At 41.0% G+C, this 14954-nt stretch overlaps 1 protein-coding gene across 1 annotated transcript in view; it reads left to right on the forward strand.

Moving 5' to 3' along the window:
* ABHD12 (abhydrolase domain containing 12, lysophospholipase) overlaps positions 1–14954 on the forward strand; it is a 68741-nt gene that overhangs the window by 27593 nt on the left and 26194 nt on the right. Inside the window, exon 2 of the mRNA XM_077760155.1 lies at positions 12673–12797. Within this exon, the coding sequence (XP_077616281.1) occupies positions 12673–12797 (125 nt within the window). The remainder of the gene's footprint in view (positions 1–12672; positions 12798–14954) is intronic.

The following is a 14954-nucleotide window of genomic DNA, read 5'->3' on the forward strand; positions in this document are numbered from 1 at the left end:
AGTGCTCATCACCCATTTTCCCCCTCCCCCACCCTCCATCAACCCTCAGTTTGTTCTCTGTATTTAAGAGTCTCTTATGGGTTGCCTCCCTCCCTTTCAATAACTATTTTTTTTCCTTTCTCCTTCCCCATTGTCATCTGTTAAGTTTCTCCTTTTTCACATATGAGTGAAAACATCTGGTCTCCCTCTTTCTCTGCCTGACTTATTTCACTTATCATAATACCCTCGAGTTCCCTTGAGTTCTATCCGTGTTGCTACAAATGGCCAGATTTCACTCTTTCTCATTGCCATGTAGTATTCCATCGTATAGATCAACCACATCTTCTTCATCCATTTGTCAGCTGATGGGCATTTAGGCTCTTTCCATGATTTGGCTGTTGTTGAAAGTGCTGCTGTTAACATTGGGATACATGTGCCCCATATGCATCAGCACTCCTGTATCCCTTTGGTAAGTTCCTACAAGCGCTATTACTGGGTCATAGAGGAGTTCTCTTGTTAATTTTTTGAGGAACCTCCACACTGTTTTCCAGAGTGGCTGCACCAGTTTGCATTCCCACCAACAGTGTAGGAGGGTGCCCATTTCTCCACATCCTCTCCAGCATCTATAGTCTCCTGATTTGTTCATTTTTGCCACTCTGACTGGCATGAAGTGGTATCTCAGAGTGGTTTTGATTTGTATTTCCCTGATGATGAGTGACATTGAGCATCATTTCATGTGTCTGCTGGCCATCTGGATGTCTTCTTTAGAGAAGTGTCTGTTTATGTCTTCTGTCCATTTCTTCACTGGATTATTTGTTTTTTGGGTGTGGAGTTTGGTGAGTTCCTTATAGATTTTGGATATTAGCCCTGTATCCAATATGTCATTTGCAACTATCTTTTCCCATTCCATCGGTTGCCTATTAGTTTTGTTGATTGTTTCCTTTGCAGTGCAGAAGCTTTTTATCTTGATGAGGTCCAATAGTTCATTTTTGCTTTTGATTCCCTTGCCTTTGGAGATGTGTCAAGTAAGAAATTGCTGTGGCTGAGTTCAAAGGGGTTGTTTCCTGCTAGGATTTTGATAGTTTCTTGTCTCACATTGAGTTCCTTCATGCATTTTGAGTTTACTTTTGTGAATGGTGTAAGAAAGTGATCTAGTTTCATTCTTCTGCTTGTTGCTGTCCAGTTCTCCCAGAATCCCAGCACCATCTGTTAAAGTGGCTGACACATTTCTAGGAACTGCATATAATTTCTGAAGTACTTATATTAGTAATATTTGCTCATATAAATATAACCTAGGGAAGGTTAAACATTTCTATTTTTTTTTAGGTTAAACATTTCTTCTTATTTGACAATGCTTCTATGCAACTCAACATATCAAATTTTTTTTTAAGATTTTATGGGCTGTCTGATGTCAGAATCAGGCCTTCTGTGCCCCCTCTCTGCCCCTCCCTCACTCACACTTTCTCCGAAAAAAAATAGATTTTATTTATTTTTCACAAATAGTTTAGTGTCTAGTTGGTTTCCATATAACACCCAGTGCTCATCCCCACAAGTGCCCTCCTCCATGCCCATCTCCCCCCTNTTTTCTGATTTGCTCATTTTAGCCGCTCTGACTGGCGTGAGGTGGTATCTCAGTGTGGTTTTGATTTGTATTTCCCTGATGAGGAGGGATGCTGAGCATCGTTTCATGTGTCTGTTGGCCAAAAAAAAGATTTTATTTTAAGTAATTTCTATACCCAACATGGGTCTTGAATTTACAGCCCTGAGTTCAAGAGTCCCATGCTCTACTGACTGAACGAGCCAGGCGCCCCAAACCTAATTATTTTTAACATCTCTCTTTTCACAGGATAAAGAACAAATCTTTGTGACTTTCCAGGGGATCACTGGGAAATCCCAAAGTCAATTTGAGATCAAGATTTTATTTAGGATTTGATTTGGGGAAGACAGACATCACAAATTGTCAAAAATGTCAAAAGGTTTGAACACTTAGCTAAGTATGATCACTATGAAATAATAATATTTAGCTACTTATTTAAGCAAAGTGACAATAAAAGAATTCAAAAGTAGCTGTAGGAGATAATATGATATGATAATATGATTTTAACAGCTTAGGTGTTTCAAAAGTGAGAATCTTAGTTCTTTTTAGTAGTCAAAGATGTGATACAGATTAAAATAAAGCACAGGAGGGGCATCTGGGTGGCTCAGTCGTTAAGTGTCCTACTTCAGCTCAGTTCATGATCTCAGTTCATGGGTTTAAGCTGCATATTGGGCTCTGTGCTGACGGTGCAGAGCCTGGAGCCTGCTTCAGATTTTGTCTCCCTCTCTCTGCATGTCCCCTGCTACAATTTGTCTCTGTCTCTCTCTCTCTCTCAAAAACAAAGAAACAAAGAAACAAGCAAACATTAAAATAAAGCACAGAAGGGGTGCCTGCGTAGCTCAGTTGGTTAAGTGTCCGACTTTTGATTTTGGCTCAGATCATGATCCCAGGGTCGTGGGATGGAGCCCTGCACTCAGTGTAGAGCCTGCTTGAGATTCTCTCTCTCTCTCTCTCTCTCTCTCTCTCTCTCTCTCTCTCTGTCTGTCTCCCTCCTCCAGTCTCCCTCCTTCCCTCTCCCTCCACCTCTCTTGTGCTTCTGAAATAATAATAATAATAATAATAATAATAAAGGCACGGGAAAGTATTCTGGTAATATATAGTCCTTGTTTTCTAGGCAGGTCTTAAAATGTAAAGAAAAACCTTTCACAGTCAAGGCCACACTTACCACCTAAGAAAATTGTAACAGTAAGAAAACCAAACTCTAGTTTTGCATTCAGGTATTGTTAATACTAAAGCTCATTTTTATAATTTTTAAATTTTTTTCATGCCTTATAAATAAATTCATCCAGTCTTAGCCAGCTTTGACAATACAACATAAAGTTCCAAAACTTCTACAACTTTCTGTATCCATTCAGACTTTATCCTGCTTGCCCATTTTCTTATTCTGGAAAAATAAGTTGTTTTACTTTAGTGTAAAATTTACTTGTTTTCTTTTTCTTTTTTTAAAAAATTTTAAAAAATGTTTTCTTTGTTTCTGAGAGAGAGAGGCAGCATGAGCTGGGGAGGGTCAGAGAGAGAGGGAGACACAGAATCTGAAACCGGCTCAGGCTCTGAGCTAGCTGTCAGTACAGTGCCTGACGCAGGGCTCAAACCCAGTAACTGTGAGATCATAACCTGAGCTGAAGTCGGATGCTTAACCGACTGAGCCACCCAGGCTCCCCAAATTTACTCTTTTTCTTAACAAAAATATTCTATGTTCCTTTTATACTTTTATGGAAAGTTGCTTTTCACCATTATTATTTCTAATAGTTTCATTTACATATAATGGTCATAATTTTTAACCATTAGTGATCTTTATCTTATAGAGAAAATGAAGATGTAAAATGATTGTGAATTGTCTGTTTTATACCAGCATTTTGTATCAGATAGGCAAATTTTATGAATATACCATTTCACAGTTTTTATAGCTAGATGCTTCCTCACAGTACAGTTTTATTCTAAAATTCTAGCCATGAGTCAGGCATAAATACAGTAACACAAAATTCACTAGCTTATGTTAAGAGTTAGTTCTCGGCCCCACTTCATTGTTTTATCTTAATTGTACTTTGGAAGATGGAACAAGTTAAGGTGATCTACTTAATATGAGGGCTGGTGCTTTTTATAATATTTGTGGAGGAAGCTTTTAAAATTGTCATCTCTGATGTATAATGTTGGCTGTAGATGGAAGTTTGGGTGAGAGGCTTTTTGGAAAATCTGAGCAGCAGTCCAGGTGTTTCTAAACCACAACCAGGGGGTAAAAAATCCAACCTGTTTCCAATCCTCTTTAGCCTTAGGTGGTTGCTTCTGCTTGTCCCTGAGTCTCTTAAGAGCCTTCAATGGTGGGGCACCTGGGTGGCTCACTCAGTTAAGCGTCTGACTTTCGCTTAGGTCATGATCTCGCGGTTTCTGGGTTCGAGCCCCGCGTCGGGCTCTGTGCTGACTTCAGCTCAGAGCCTGGAGCCTGTTTCAGTCTGTGACTCCCTCTCTCTCTGTACCTCCCCTGCTCACACTGTCTCTCTCTCTATCCTAGAAATAAATAAAACATTAAAAAAAAAAAAAGAGTCTTCAATGGAGGAAGGTCCTAGGGAAGTGGGCCAGGGTGAGAAGGGAAAGACCTGGGGTGTGGTCAGAGGGATGGAGGAGGCAGAAGGAGGAGCCAGGTGGAAAAGGCAGTTTCATGTGCAGTCCAGTGTGGAATTGCTTTTGAGGTGACAGCTTGGGATTTATAGCCAATGAGTAGAGTTAAGGGGATCAATGGATGGAAAATTACTAGAAAGGCATGTCCAGTATAGAGAGATTCTTTCTAAATTGGCCTAATTGCTGCTAGTGGCAGGACCAGGACTGAGATATCAAAGTTTGGGGATGAGAGGCTTGATCAGATATCAGAGTGGGGGAGATGACTTCTCAGGATCCTTGCTAAAGGCAGACCAAGATGAAGGCTGAGTGGGGAAGAGGGCTAACCTCTTAGAAAAAGCTGAGAAATAGTGAGTGAATGTCTAATGATGGTGTAAAATTATTTTGCAAGTCAAGTGGTGTTAAATTCTTGGCTGTCAACAAAAATTAAAAAGGGCTTAATTGAGCTACCAGTTTATCAAAAATATTTTTCCCTCTAAGATTTTTGGCATATAACTCTGAAGGAATGAAAAGAAGTGGTGGCATTCTCATTTACTGATTGAAGAAGTCCCTAGGACTTAGAATTTTAAAAACCACATACAATACCACATAGAATTAATGCTAACCTCTGTCTTTATTCTGTCAATAAATAATATCTATCTACACACATGATGCACTTGGAAAAGTAGTGGAATCCATTTAATTTTTAGGTGCATTTGTCAAAATATATTTGTCAGTTTGACTAATGTGTGTGTTAATAATTGTAATGATGACTCCATCCAGAAGAAAACAGTTTTAACGTAGAGTCTTATTGCTACAGATATTTACATTTTTAAATTTTTGTTTATACACATATTTTTGCTCAAGGGAGGGTATGATAAGAATATCAACAAATAGTTGAAAGCATAAAATATGCTATATTAGGATAACATTCTGGGAAGCAAAATGGGAATAGAAATTCAAGGAAAAAAGGAAGCCACAGGTTTCTGACCTAATAATTAGCATATTCATGTATCTTCAGAGGGGATGATAGTAGGTGTTAAGTCAATATGGTATTTTGATTCTTTTACATATATTTAACAGAGGTATATTTTAAATCATCAATATTTACTATGTACCAAAAGTTATATCCTATTTAAACTTAACAACTTTTAGGGGCGCCTGGGGGCTCAATCACTTAAGCGTCCAACTTCAGGTCAGGTTATGATCTCACAGCTCTCTGGTTTGAGCCCTGCATTCGGCTCTGTGCTGACAGCTAGTAACTTGAAGCCTGGAGCCTGCTTCAGATTCTATCTCCGGCTCTCTGCCCTTCCCCTGCTTGCGCGCGCCCTCTGTCTCTCTCAAATATAAATAAAAAATAAACATTAAAAAATTGTAAAAAATAACCTTAACAACTTTTATACTTACAATTCATTAACTAATTAACAAAGTAATCTATCTCAGTGCCCAAAATGGGGCTCATACTCATAACCATGAATCAGGAGTTGCATACACTTTGAGCCAGCCAGGCACCCTGTTAAACTTACAACAAATTTTAGATGTCAACTTTAAAATGTGCAAAGAGGGATGCTTGCTGGCTCAGTCAGTAGAGCCTGTGATTCTTGATCTCTGGGTTGTGAGTTCAAGCCCCACCTATTGGATGTAGAAATTACTTAAAAATAAAAAGTCTTTATAAAAGGGGCGCCTGGGTGGCTCAGTGGGTTAAATGTCTGACTCTTGATTTCAGCTCAAGTCATGATCTTATAGTCATAAGATCAAACCCTGCATCAGGCTCTCCATTAACAGCACTGAGCCTGCTTGGGACTCTTTCCCTTTCTCTCTCTGCCCCTCCCCTGCTTGCATTCTTTCTCTCAAATAAATAAACATTTTAAAAAATCTTTAAATAATAAAAATAAAAAAATAAAATTGTGCAAAGAGGTACAGTTTTAGAGTTCTTATGAGGGTCAGACAGCAAAAGCAATGGGAGAAGACTGGTCTAGATGTTGTCTGAAACGTGAAAAGAAAGACAAAAGTCAGGTCCTCAAGTTCTCACATGCTTGCTCCTCACTCCAGGAGTGGAAACACGCCCGACTGCGCCTGACTGCTTCTGCCTAGGCTGCAAGCTACCTCTCTGCAGAGGTGTGGGCACAGCAGCTCCAGGGGCCCTGTTATGCAGTGCCGCAGCCGGACTGAACACCACCAGAAATGGTGTAAAGATTACTTCAGAATGGAAACATTTGTTTCCCCCTGATCTGAGAGGAGACTGTTTCCTGTCTTTCCATTTACCTGCTTGGTCCCTGGTGGCATCTGAGCCTGCATCAATTATCTAAGACTTTCTCCTCCCACACCCAGGGGCAGCTGTACCCCTTGCTTTCTCTCTAGTCCCTCCCTCTTGCTGCCCTGGCCCAGGCTGACATCATGAGCATGTTGAGTTGTTTTTCCAACTGCAAGTGTAGATCCATGAGTGCATACTAAAATGAATTCAATGAATTTCAATCAAAGGGGATTTTTGACACTATTAAACAAATAAGGTTTTCAGCCTTCTGGTGTCAATGCAGCAACCAATGATTTATACACTTAAATTGCATTCCTTATTTTAAGGATCATCAGTTTCATGAGAACAGACATCTTTTTTCTTTTAATGTTTCATTTATTTCTGAGAGAGAGCGGGAGAGACAGCGTGAGCAGGGGAAGGTCAGAGACAGAGGGAGATACAGAATCTGAAACAGTCTCCAGGCTCTGAGCTAGCTGTCAGCACAGAACCCTACATGGGGCTCGAACCCACGAACCATGAGATCATGACCTGAGCCGAAGTCAGACACTTAACCGACTGAGCCACCCAGGCTTCCCGAGAACAGACATCTTATAATCATCAGGTTAAAGAAATCACAAAGGAAATTAGAAACTACTTTGAGATGCATGAAAATGAAGACATAACATACCAAAACTTAGAATTTGGCTAAAGCTCTAATTGGAAATTTATATTTTACTTTCTGTCTTTTAGATTTTGTGATAGGTTACTTTTCTTTTTTATGTTTTTATTTTGAAATAATTATAGATTCATAGAAATTGCCCAGAAATGTACAGTGGTTTCCACTGTTCTCATCCACCAGCCTTCTTCAATTTGAGGTAACATATAACACAACCATAGTACAAGGTCAGCCCCAGGAGACTGACATTGATGCAATCCAAGACTTTATTAAGTTCCCACCACTTGGGGCATCTGGGTAGCTCAGTCAGTTAAGCATCTGACTTCGGCTCAGGTCATGATTGAGTGGTTCCTGAGTTTGAGCCCACATCAGGCTCTGTGCTGACAACACAGAGCCTGAAACCTGCTTCAGATTGTGTCTCCCTCTCTCTCTGCCCCTCCCCTGCTTGCATTCTGTCTCTCTGTCTCTCATAATAAACATTAAAAATTTTAAAAAATTCCACCACTTAAAAATACATGCATTGTGCATGTGTGTGTGTGTATGAAATGCTGTCCAATCTCATTTTATGTGTAGCTTTGTGGAACCACTGTCACATCAAGGTACTCATTTGTGCTCTCCCCCTAACCAGGCTCCTTAGTGCTGCCCCTTTATTGCCACTCCCACCCCCTTCCTCCCTTCCCTAAACCCAGGAAGCCACTAGTCTTGTCTCCATTTCTATCACTTTGTCATTTCAAGAACATTTTTATAAATGTACTTACAAAATGTCACCTTTTGGGATTGATTGACTTTTTAAACTCAGTTTAATTCCCAGGTTCATCCAAGTTGTTGCACAATCAATAGTTTGTTCCTTTAAAAAAAATTTTTTTTAAATGTTTATTTATTTTTGAGAGAGAGAGCGAGCACAAGCAGGGTAGGGGCAGAGAGAGATGGAGTCACAGAATCAGAAACAGGCTCCAGGCTCTGAGTTGTCAGCATAGAGCCTGATGTGGAGCTTCAAATCATGCGCTGTGAGTCATGACCTGAGCTGAAGTTGGCTGCTTACAAACTGAGCCACTCAGGCACCCCTAGTTCATTCCTTTTTATGGCTGAGTAGTATCCCATGGCCAGTATGGACAGTTTGTTTCTCCATTCACTTCTTGAAAGACATCTGGGTTGTAGTTATTATGAACAGAGCTGCTATAGACATTCATTAACAAGTTCCTGCATGAAAGTAAGTTTTCATTTCTCTGAAATAAATGCCCAAGAATGCAACTGATGGGCTATATCCTTTTTTAAAAATTTTTATTTTAGAGAGAGAGAGAGAGCATGAATGGGGAAGAGAGGCAAAGTGGGGGTGGGGTGGGGAGAGAGAGAGAAAATGAGAATCCCAAGCAGGCTTCATGCTCAGCGCAGAGCTGGACTCGTGGCTTGATCCTATGACCCTGGGATCACAACCTGAGCCGAAGTCAAGAGTCGGACACTCAGCTGACTGAGCTACCCAGGTGCCCAGATGGCACAGATCCTAAGTCTGTCCATTAAATATGTTTCTACAGTTCCTTTCTACTTCTTGACAAGTGCTTCTAGTTATTTATTTGTGGCACTGATAATATGAGTAACCTTTAAAGACAAGCACACTGAATCATTGTTCAGGCAATGGCAAAAATTGTTCCTCCTCCTGAGGATGTGTGCAGCATGGAGAAAGGTGGACCTCTGTGATTACACCAGGTCATGTGTAGGTGCTAAATGGAGGTGATGCTTTCTTCAGCTGTGTGGGAAATATTCATTTTTATCAGTAATCAAAAACAAGGAATGCTGCTAGCAAGAAGTACATTTAATGGCAATACTACCAGCAATAAGTAATGGTTGCCTCTAAAGGAATTTCTGAGAAAATTAACAAAATTGTCACAAGAAGTAGGTAATAATTACTTAAGAAGGGATGCAGTAAATTATCTTGTTTCCATTGTTTATGTGATCCTTATTTCTTCTTGATAAATTCTTTTAACTTTATAAAGGAGCAGTTTCCATCTTATATAAACTATTTCAAAATATGAGGAAGATGAAAAGCCACCATCTGTGGAGGAAGCTCCACCCCAAAATAGCACAGAAAAGACAATGCTGATTTTACTAATGAATAGGAATACTTTTTTAGGTGAACTGATGTATCAAAACAGAAGTCTGCTGGTGTTATGGCCATAGTGCAAGGCTTCTTTCACTCAGCTTAATTATTTTGAGATTCATCCATGTGGTTGCATGTTATCAATAGTTAGCTCCTTTTTATTGCATGTGTAGTATTCCCTTCTAAGAACAAACTATCCATTCACCCACTGATAGACATTTGCATTATCTCAGTGACTGTTTGGAATAAAACTTCTGTGAATGTTTTTTAATCGAGTCTTTGTGTAGGCATATGCTTTCCTTTCACTGAGGACATAAAATTACGAGCTACTTGAAGGCCTTACAGTTGAGCAGAATTATGCAGGCTCTGGAAGCTGAGTGAACAAATTGTGTGAAGAACATAGGAATGGCCAATGTGGCTGGAGCAGAGAACCCAAGCATGAGCTTTGCATCTGGCATTTGATGGTTGTACATTTGATTGCTGGCTATTTTCTTTGTTACGGGCTCTCCATTTTCTCTCAGAATGAAGTCCTGAATTCTTCTTGGCCTCTTTAGACCTCTCATATTATGCCCAACCCTCCCTTTCAGGGTCCTTCACTATGCCCACTATGCTTTTTCCTTTAATGAGAATAAGAAAAAGATGGTGATAACAGCTTAGCTATATTGTGGACCTGAGACTCAGGTGTGCACTCTCAGTGTATTATTGTGTAATCCTTCCAGGAGCCTCAGAAAGGAGGTACCATTTTTATGCCTTCTGTGCAGGGGGGAAACCACAGCTCAGAGAGGTTAGGTAACTTTTCCAGGATTGCACAGCTATTAAGTGCTAGGTTGGATGCTGGACTAGATCATCTGACTTCAGAGCCAGCACCTTTAACCACAATATTGTACACCCTTCATCATTGAAAGGGAAGATTGTGAATGGAATTTAAGATGTCATTTTAAACTGTTCCTCCATCTCATCTAGTTAATTGCTATATCCCTAACACGTGTCTCCTGCCAGTGGCTCCTTCCCTGGCAGCCCAGACTGGGTTGGGTCACCCAGCACTGGTGCCTCTCTCACATCTCTGTGTCTGTCCAGCTGAGCTAGGAGCACAGCATGGATACAGATGCCCTCCTTTGCTGCCCTTAGTATTTACTGCCCAAAGAGTGCTAGGTTCTCAGTAATAGCATCGATCAAACCAAGTGAACGAGTGAATGAATTATATTTATCAGATATGCATGTTTGTCATCAGCTTTATTGACGTATTATTTACACATACAAATGTGTAACTACAATCAAGATAAAATGATTTCAGTCACTCTAAAAGTTCCCTGTGCCCCTTGCAGTTTCCCTCTATCTCCACCTGCCAGCCACCACTGTTCTGTTTTTCTGTCCCTATAGTTTTGCCTCTTCTAGAATTTTTTTTTAATATTTTTTTNCCCAGGCGCCCCTTCTAGAATTTTTTTTAAAGTTTATCTATTGAGAGAGAGAGAGAGTGAGCACGAGCAGGGGAAGCAGAGGGGCAGAGAAGAGGGAGAGAGAGAATCTCAAGCAGGCTTCACACTGCCAGGGCAGAGCCCAATGTGGGGCTCAAACCCACGAACCACAAGATCATGAATTGAGCCAAAATCAAGAGTCGGATGCTTAACTTACTGAGCCACGCAGGCACCCCTAGAATGTTTTTTAAGCAGTCTCTGTACCCAACATGGGGCTTGAACTCATGACTCCTATTACATCAAGAGTCCCACACTCTGGCCTGAGCCAGCTAGGTACCCCTCCCTTCTAAAATTTTAGATAAAGGGAATCATACAGTATGTAGTCTTTTGTGTCTGTCTTATTGAATTTAGCAGAACACTTTTGAGATGCATCTGTATTATTGCATGTGTCAGCAGCTCCAGGTATATATTTAAAACCACCTTAAATAGTTATTTTGGAAACAGTCCAGAGATAAATACTTAGCCCCACTAAGGTTTGGACTTGGTTTGTAAGTTAGAGCAGCAGTTTCCAAGGGTGCTCCCCAAGATCCTTTGAGTGTCCACAAGGTCAAAATGATGTTCATAATAACCCTAAGATGCTATTTGCATTTTTCACTCATTATTTGAGTTTTCCAGATGCTACGTGACATGTGATATCACAACAGATTGGATGCAGAAACAGATGGAATCCATCTGTCTTTTATTAAGTTGTCTGGCTTAAAGAAATTTATAAAAAATGTTAATGCTGCTCTTCTCACTAAAAGTTTTTGTATTGGAAAATACAATAATTTATAAAAGATGTTAATTATATTAACATGTAATAGATTACTTGTTAGATACATGAATAATTTTTTTTTTAATTTGAGATAGAGAGCATGCATGGATGGGGTAGGGGAAGAGGGAGAGAGAGAGAGAGAGAATCCTGAGCAGGCTGAGAATGCCCAACACAGAGCCCAAAGCAGAGTTCGATCTCACAACTGCGAGATCACGACCCAAGGCACCCTAATGAATAGATATTTAAAAAATTTCTGTTTTAACTTCTCACATGACAAATAGTAATAAATACAAACCATGTAAACAGAAGCTCTTTGGGGCTTCAGGCTTTTAGTTGTTGAGAAACCTTTAGTACAAGAAGTTTAGAATCTCTAGACTAGGGACATTTTTTTTACACTTATTTAGTTTTGAGAGACAGAGAGAGGCAGAGCACAAGTGGGGGAGGGGCAGAGAGAGAATGAGACACAGAATTCAAAGCAAGCTCCAGGCTCAGAGCTGCCAGCACAGAGCCCGACGCGGGGCTCGAACCCACGAACCATGGGATCATGACCTGAACCTAAGTCAGACACTTAACCAACTGAGTCACCCAGGCGTCCTGACTAGTGACATGTTTGAAAAGGCATCAGGAACAGGATAAGGAAGTCTTGGACCTGGGTGGGCTAAGAAGAGGGTCTGGAGACCTGGCTTATGGTGCCTGGAGAATGGGTCTCCATCAGGTGGTGCCACACAGAATGTGGGCTGGAATCTCCGGACAGGCAGTGTTAGCCACAGTCTTGTTGTCAGCCTCCTGCTCCCTCCCTGGACCTGGTTGGGCAGGTTTTGTTGATGTTCGTGCTTCCTACGAGAAGCCATTGGGCAGCCCACACCTGTGGTGGCTTGCAGGAAGGTGATCATGCGACCTGGAGACATCCACTCTCCTGAGATGAAGCTGCAACTACGATCGGCCTTCAGGTTCGGCACTTGCTGAGGATCTGAAATCTGTGCTGTGTTCTGATCCCAGGGCAAGCATGGAAAATCATCAGGACCTTTCTTTGGGTTTCAGGAGGAAATACCCTACCCCACTCTCTGCAATAGAGTTCTAAGCTCAGATTGAAAGACTGTCTAAAATAATTATTTTAACAAAAGCAGGTGGGAGGCTAGTATTCTTACTGACAAAATTCTTGTGGGGAAAGCTACATGTGGATTTTAGTTAGTGATTTTCATAAAGCTGTTAATAAGCAGTAGCAAAATTGCACCTGCTATCTTTGACCTGTTAATTGTTCTCTCTTACAGGAGAAAGAGCCTGTGGTTCCGACTGAGGAAGATTCTTCTCTGTGTTCTGGGGTTGTATGTTGCCATTCCATTTCTCATCAAACTATGTCCTGGAATACAGGCCAAACTGATTTTCTTGAATTTTGGTAAGTGCCATGTGCCCACTTTGCCTTTAATTTTAGTATGAGTTCCTTTGCATAATGATTTATATATTTGTATATCTACCACCGAGATCAAGAAATAGAAACATTTCTATTACCCAGAAAGTTCCCTGTGCCCCTTCCCAGTTACCAGGCTGCTGTAGGGACTGCATTACTCTCCAGGGCTGGCATCTGTGTACACAGGTGACTCTTGCATAGTAGTGGTGGGAGTGTCTTTCTTTAGCTGAAGTAGGTGAAAATGTTAACAATGTGGAGAGTCTTCTGAAGCTGTTGTGTTGGAGATGCTTTGCCCCTTGTACAGTCTAGGAGGTTAACAGTCCTTGGAAAAGATGACCCCTGAAAGATGACCACCTTAAAAAAATAATTGGGACTTTTTTCTTAAAAACAAAAATTAGCCTGACATGCTTTGGTTTCTATGGAATCACATGCTGGCTTTATGGGTTTGTAATCTCCTTGAGTTAATTTGGACCTTGTGTGGTTTTTTTTCATGCTGTGTATTTACTTTTGTGCAAGTGGGAGGAGAAAGGTCCAGCACTATCAAATTTAGGAAACAGAAGGCAGAGGGCTCCTAGTATGTAATTGCTGGGAATAATCCTCTCCAGGAGCATCATTTTACACCTACAGGATGAAGCTAGAAGGGAAGAGACTGGGTCTGTGGGTGTTAGAATTTGAGGATAGAAATTGGTGCTTGGTACACAGCAGGTGCTCCGTAAGTGATAGCCTTCAGCTCAGGTGTAGGTGGCATCCGAACCACTTGAGGCAGGCTCTGTGCATGCTTTTAGCTGTGTTGGTTTGCAAAGAGAGGGTCTGAGCCTTGTGTGTTTGGGAGGGGAGGCTGGGAAGCTGAAGCTGGGAGGAGGCAGCAGGGTTGCTGGTAGAGTGGAGAGAGGAGGAAGCTCATGAAGATGAGGAGGAGGACAGGCAGGAGGCGTTGAGATGGCCTGCCTGTGACTATGGCCTGAGCTTGGAGAAGGGGGTGACAATGGGGGCAGGTGTGTCAGGGCTCCAGAACTCTCCTCTGTAGTGACACAGTGCTCTAGGCTCTGCAGGTGTCTGGGCATACGAGTTCAGGTTTGTTAAGCCTGTAATGGACTTAATTGCAGAAACTTGAAAGCCACTGGCTAAAAGGGTATTTCTGCTCTAAAGAGGAACAGTAGGAGGAGAAAGAGAAATAGTAAGGTCAATGTTTAATACTTTGTAAATCTAAAATAAGTTTTTTACTTGATGTCTTAAAATAAGTATAAAGTACTTGCAGTATACCAAGAGGTATTTTTCTAGCAAACTTAGCTGAGTTTCTACGAATTTATCTTCTCTAAGTTTTTGGCAGTGTGAGAAACACAAACTTGAAGGAACTAACAACATGCTAAATAAAGGGAGTTTTGATTTTCTGATTTTAACCCTTAAATGTCCACAGTTGGTCCAGCACAGAAGAGAGTGTGAGTTTACATGTAAACATGAAGATACAGGGCTGCATATTTCCTGATGGCAGATCTCAGGATTGACCCTGAATGGCTTTTCCAACTCTGTAAGCCTCTGGGTGCTTTGGGCAGGTGTTTTTGCCACATAGTGGGGTCCCAGCAAATATTTGAATTGAGTTGATTTTCTTCAGATCAGTTATTTGAGGTGCTTTAGACGTAGCCCACAAATGTTGCTCCATTGGTTTCCTAATACAATGGCAGGATGTTCCACAAGAGCAGAACTTTGGGGTTCTCGTAGGCCAGTTCTCTGCACCTTCACAAGGAGATGCTGGTTGCTTTCCTTTTCCTTCCACATATCTGCTGAATGGCAGTGAGGTCACCTCCTCTGTGGGGTTGTGGAGGTCTCCAGCACAGCCCTGAAGTGTTTTGGAGGTTTCATCCCTTAGTGGTGAGGGCTAGCATATTGGAGTAGCACCTCCATTTTTGTCTCCTCAAAATGTGAATCATGATCCTGTGGTCCATTTGAACACTAAAGGAAGTCTAATGGTCTTTTGGGCCTCAGAACCTGATTACAGAATATATTCTCTTTTTAATTTTTATTAGAGAGAGTGAGCATGTGAGTGGGGAGAGGGGCAGAGGGAGAGACAGTGAATCTTTTTTTTTTTTCTCAGTTAATCAGTTTGTTCCTTTTCCTTTTTTTTCCTAATAGTTTATTTTATTATTA

Source organism: Crocuta crocuta, unplaced genomic scaffold, assembly GCF_008692635.1.
Source record: "Crocuta crocuta isolate KB4526 unplaced genomic scaffold, BGI_CrCroc_1.0 scaffold23, whole genome shotgun sequence".
NCBI lineage: Eukaryota > Metazoa > Chordata > Mammalia > Carnivora > Hyaenidae > Crocuta > Crocuta crocuta.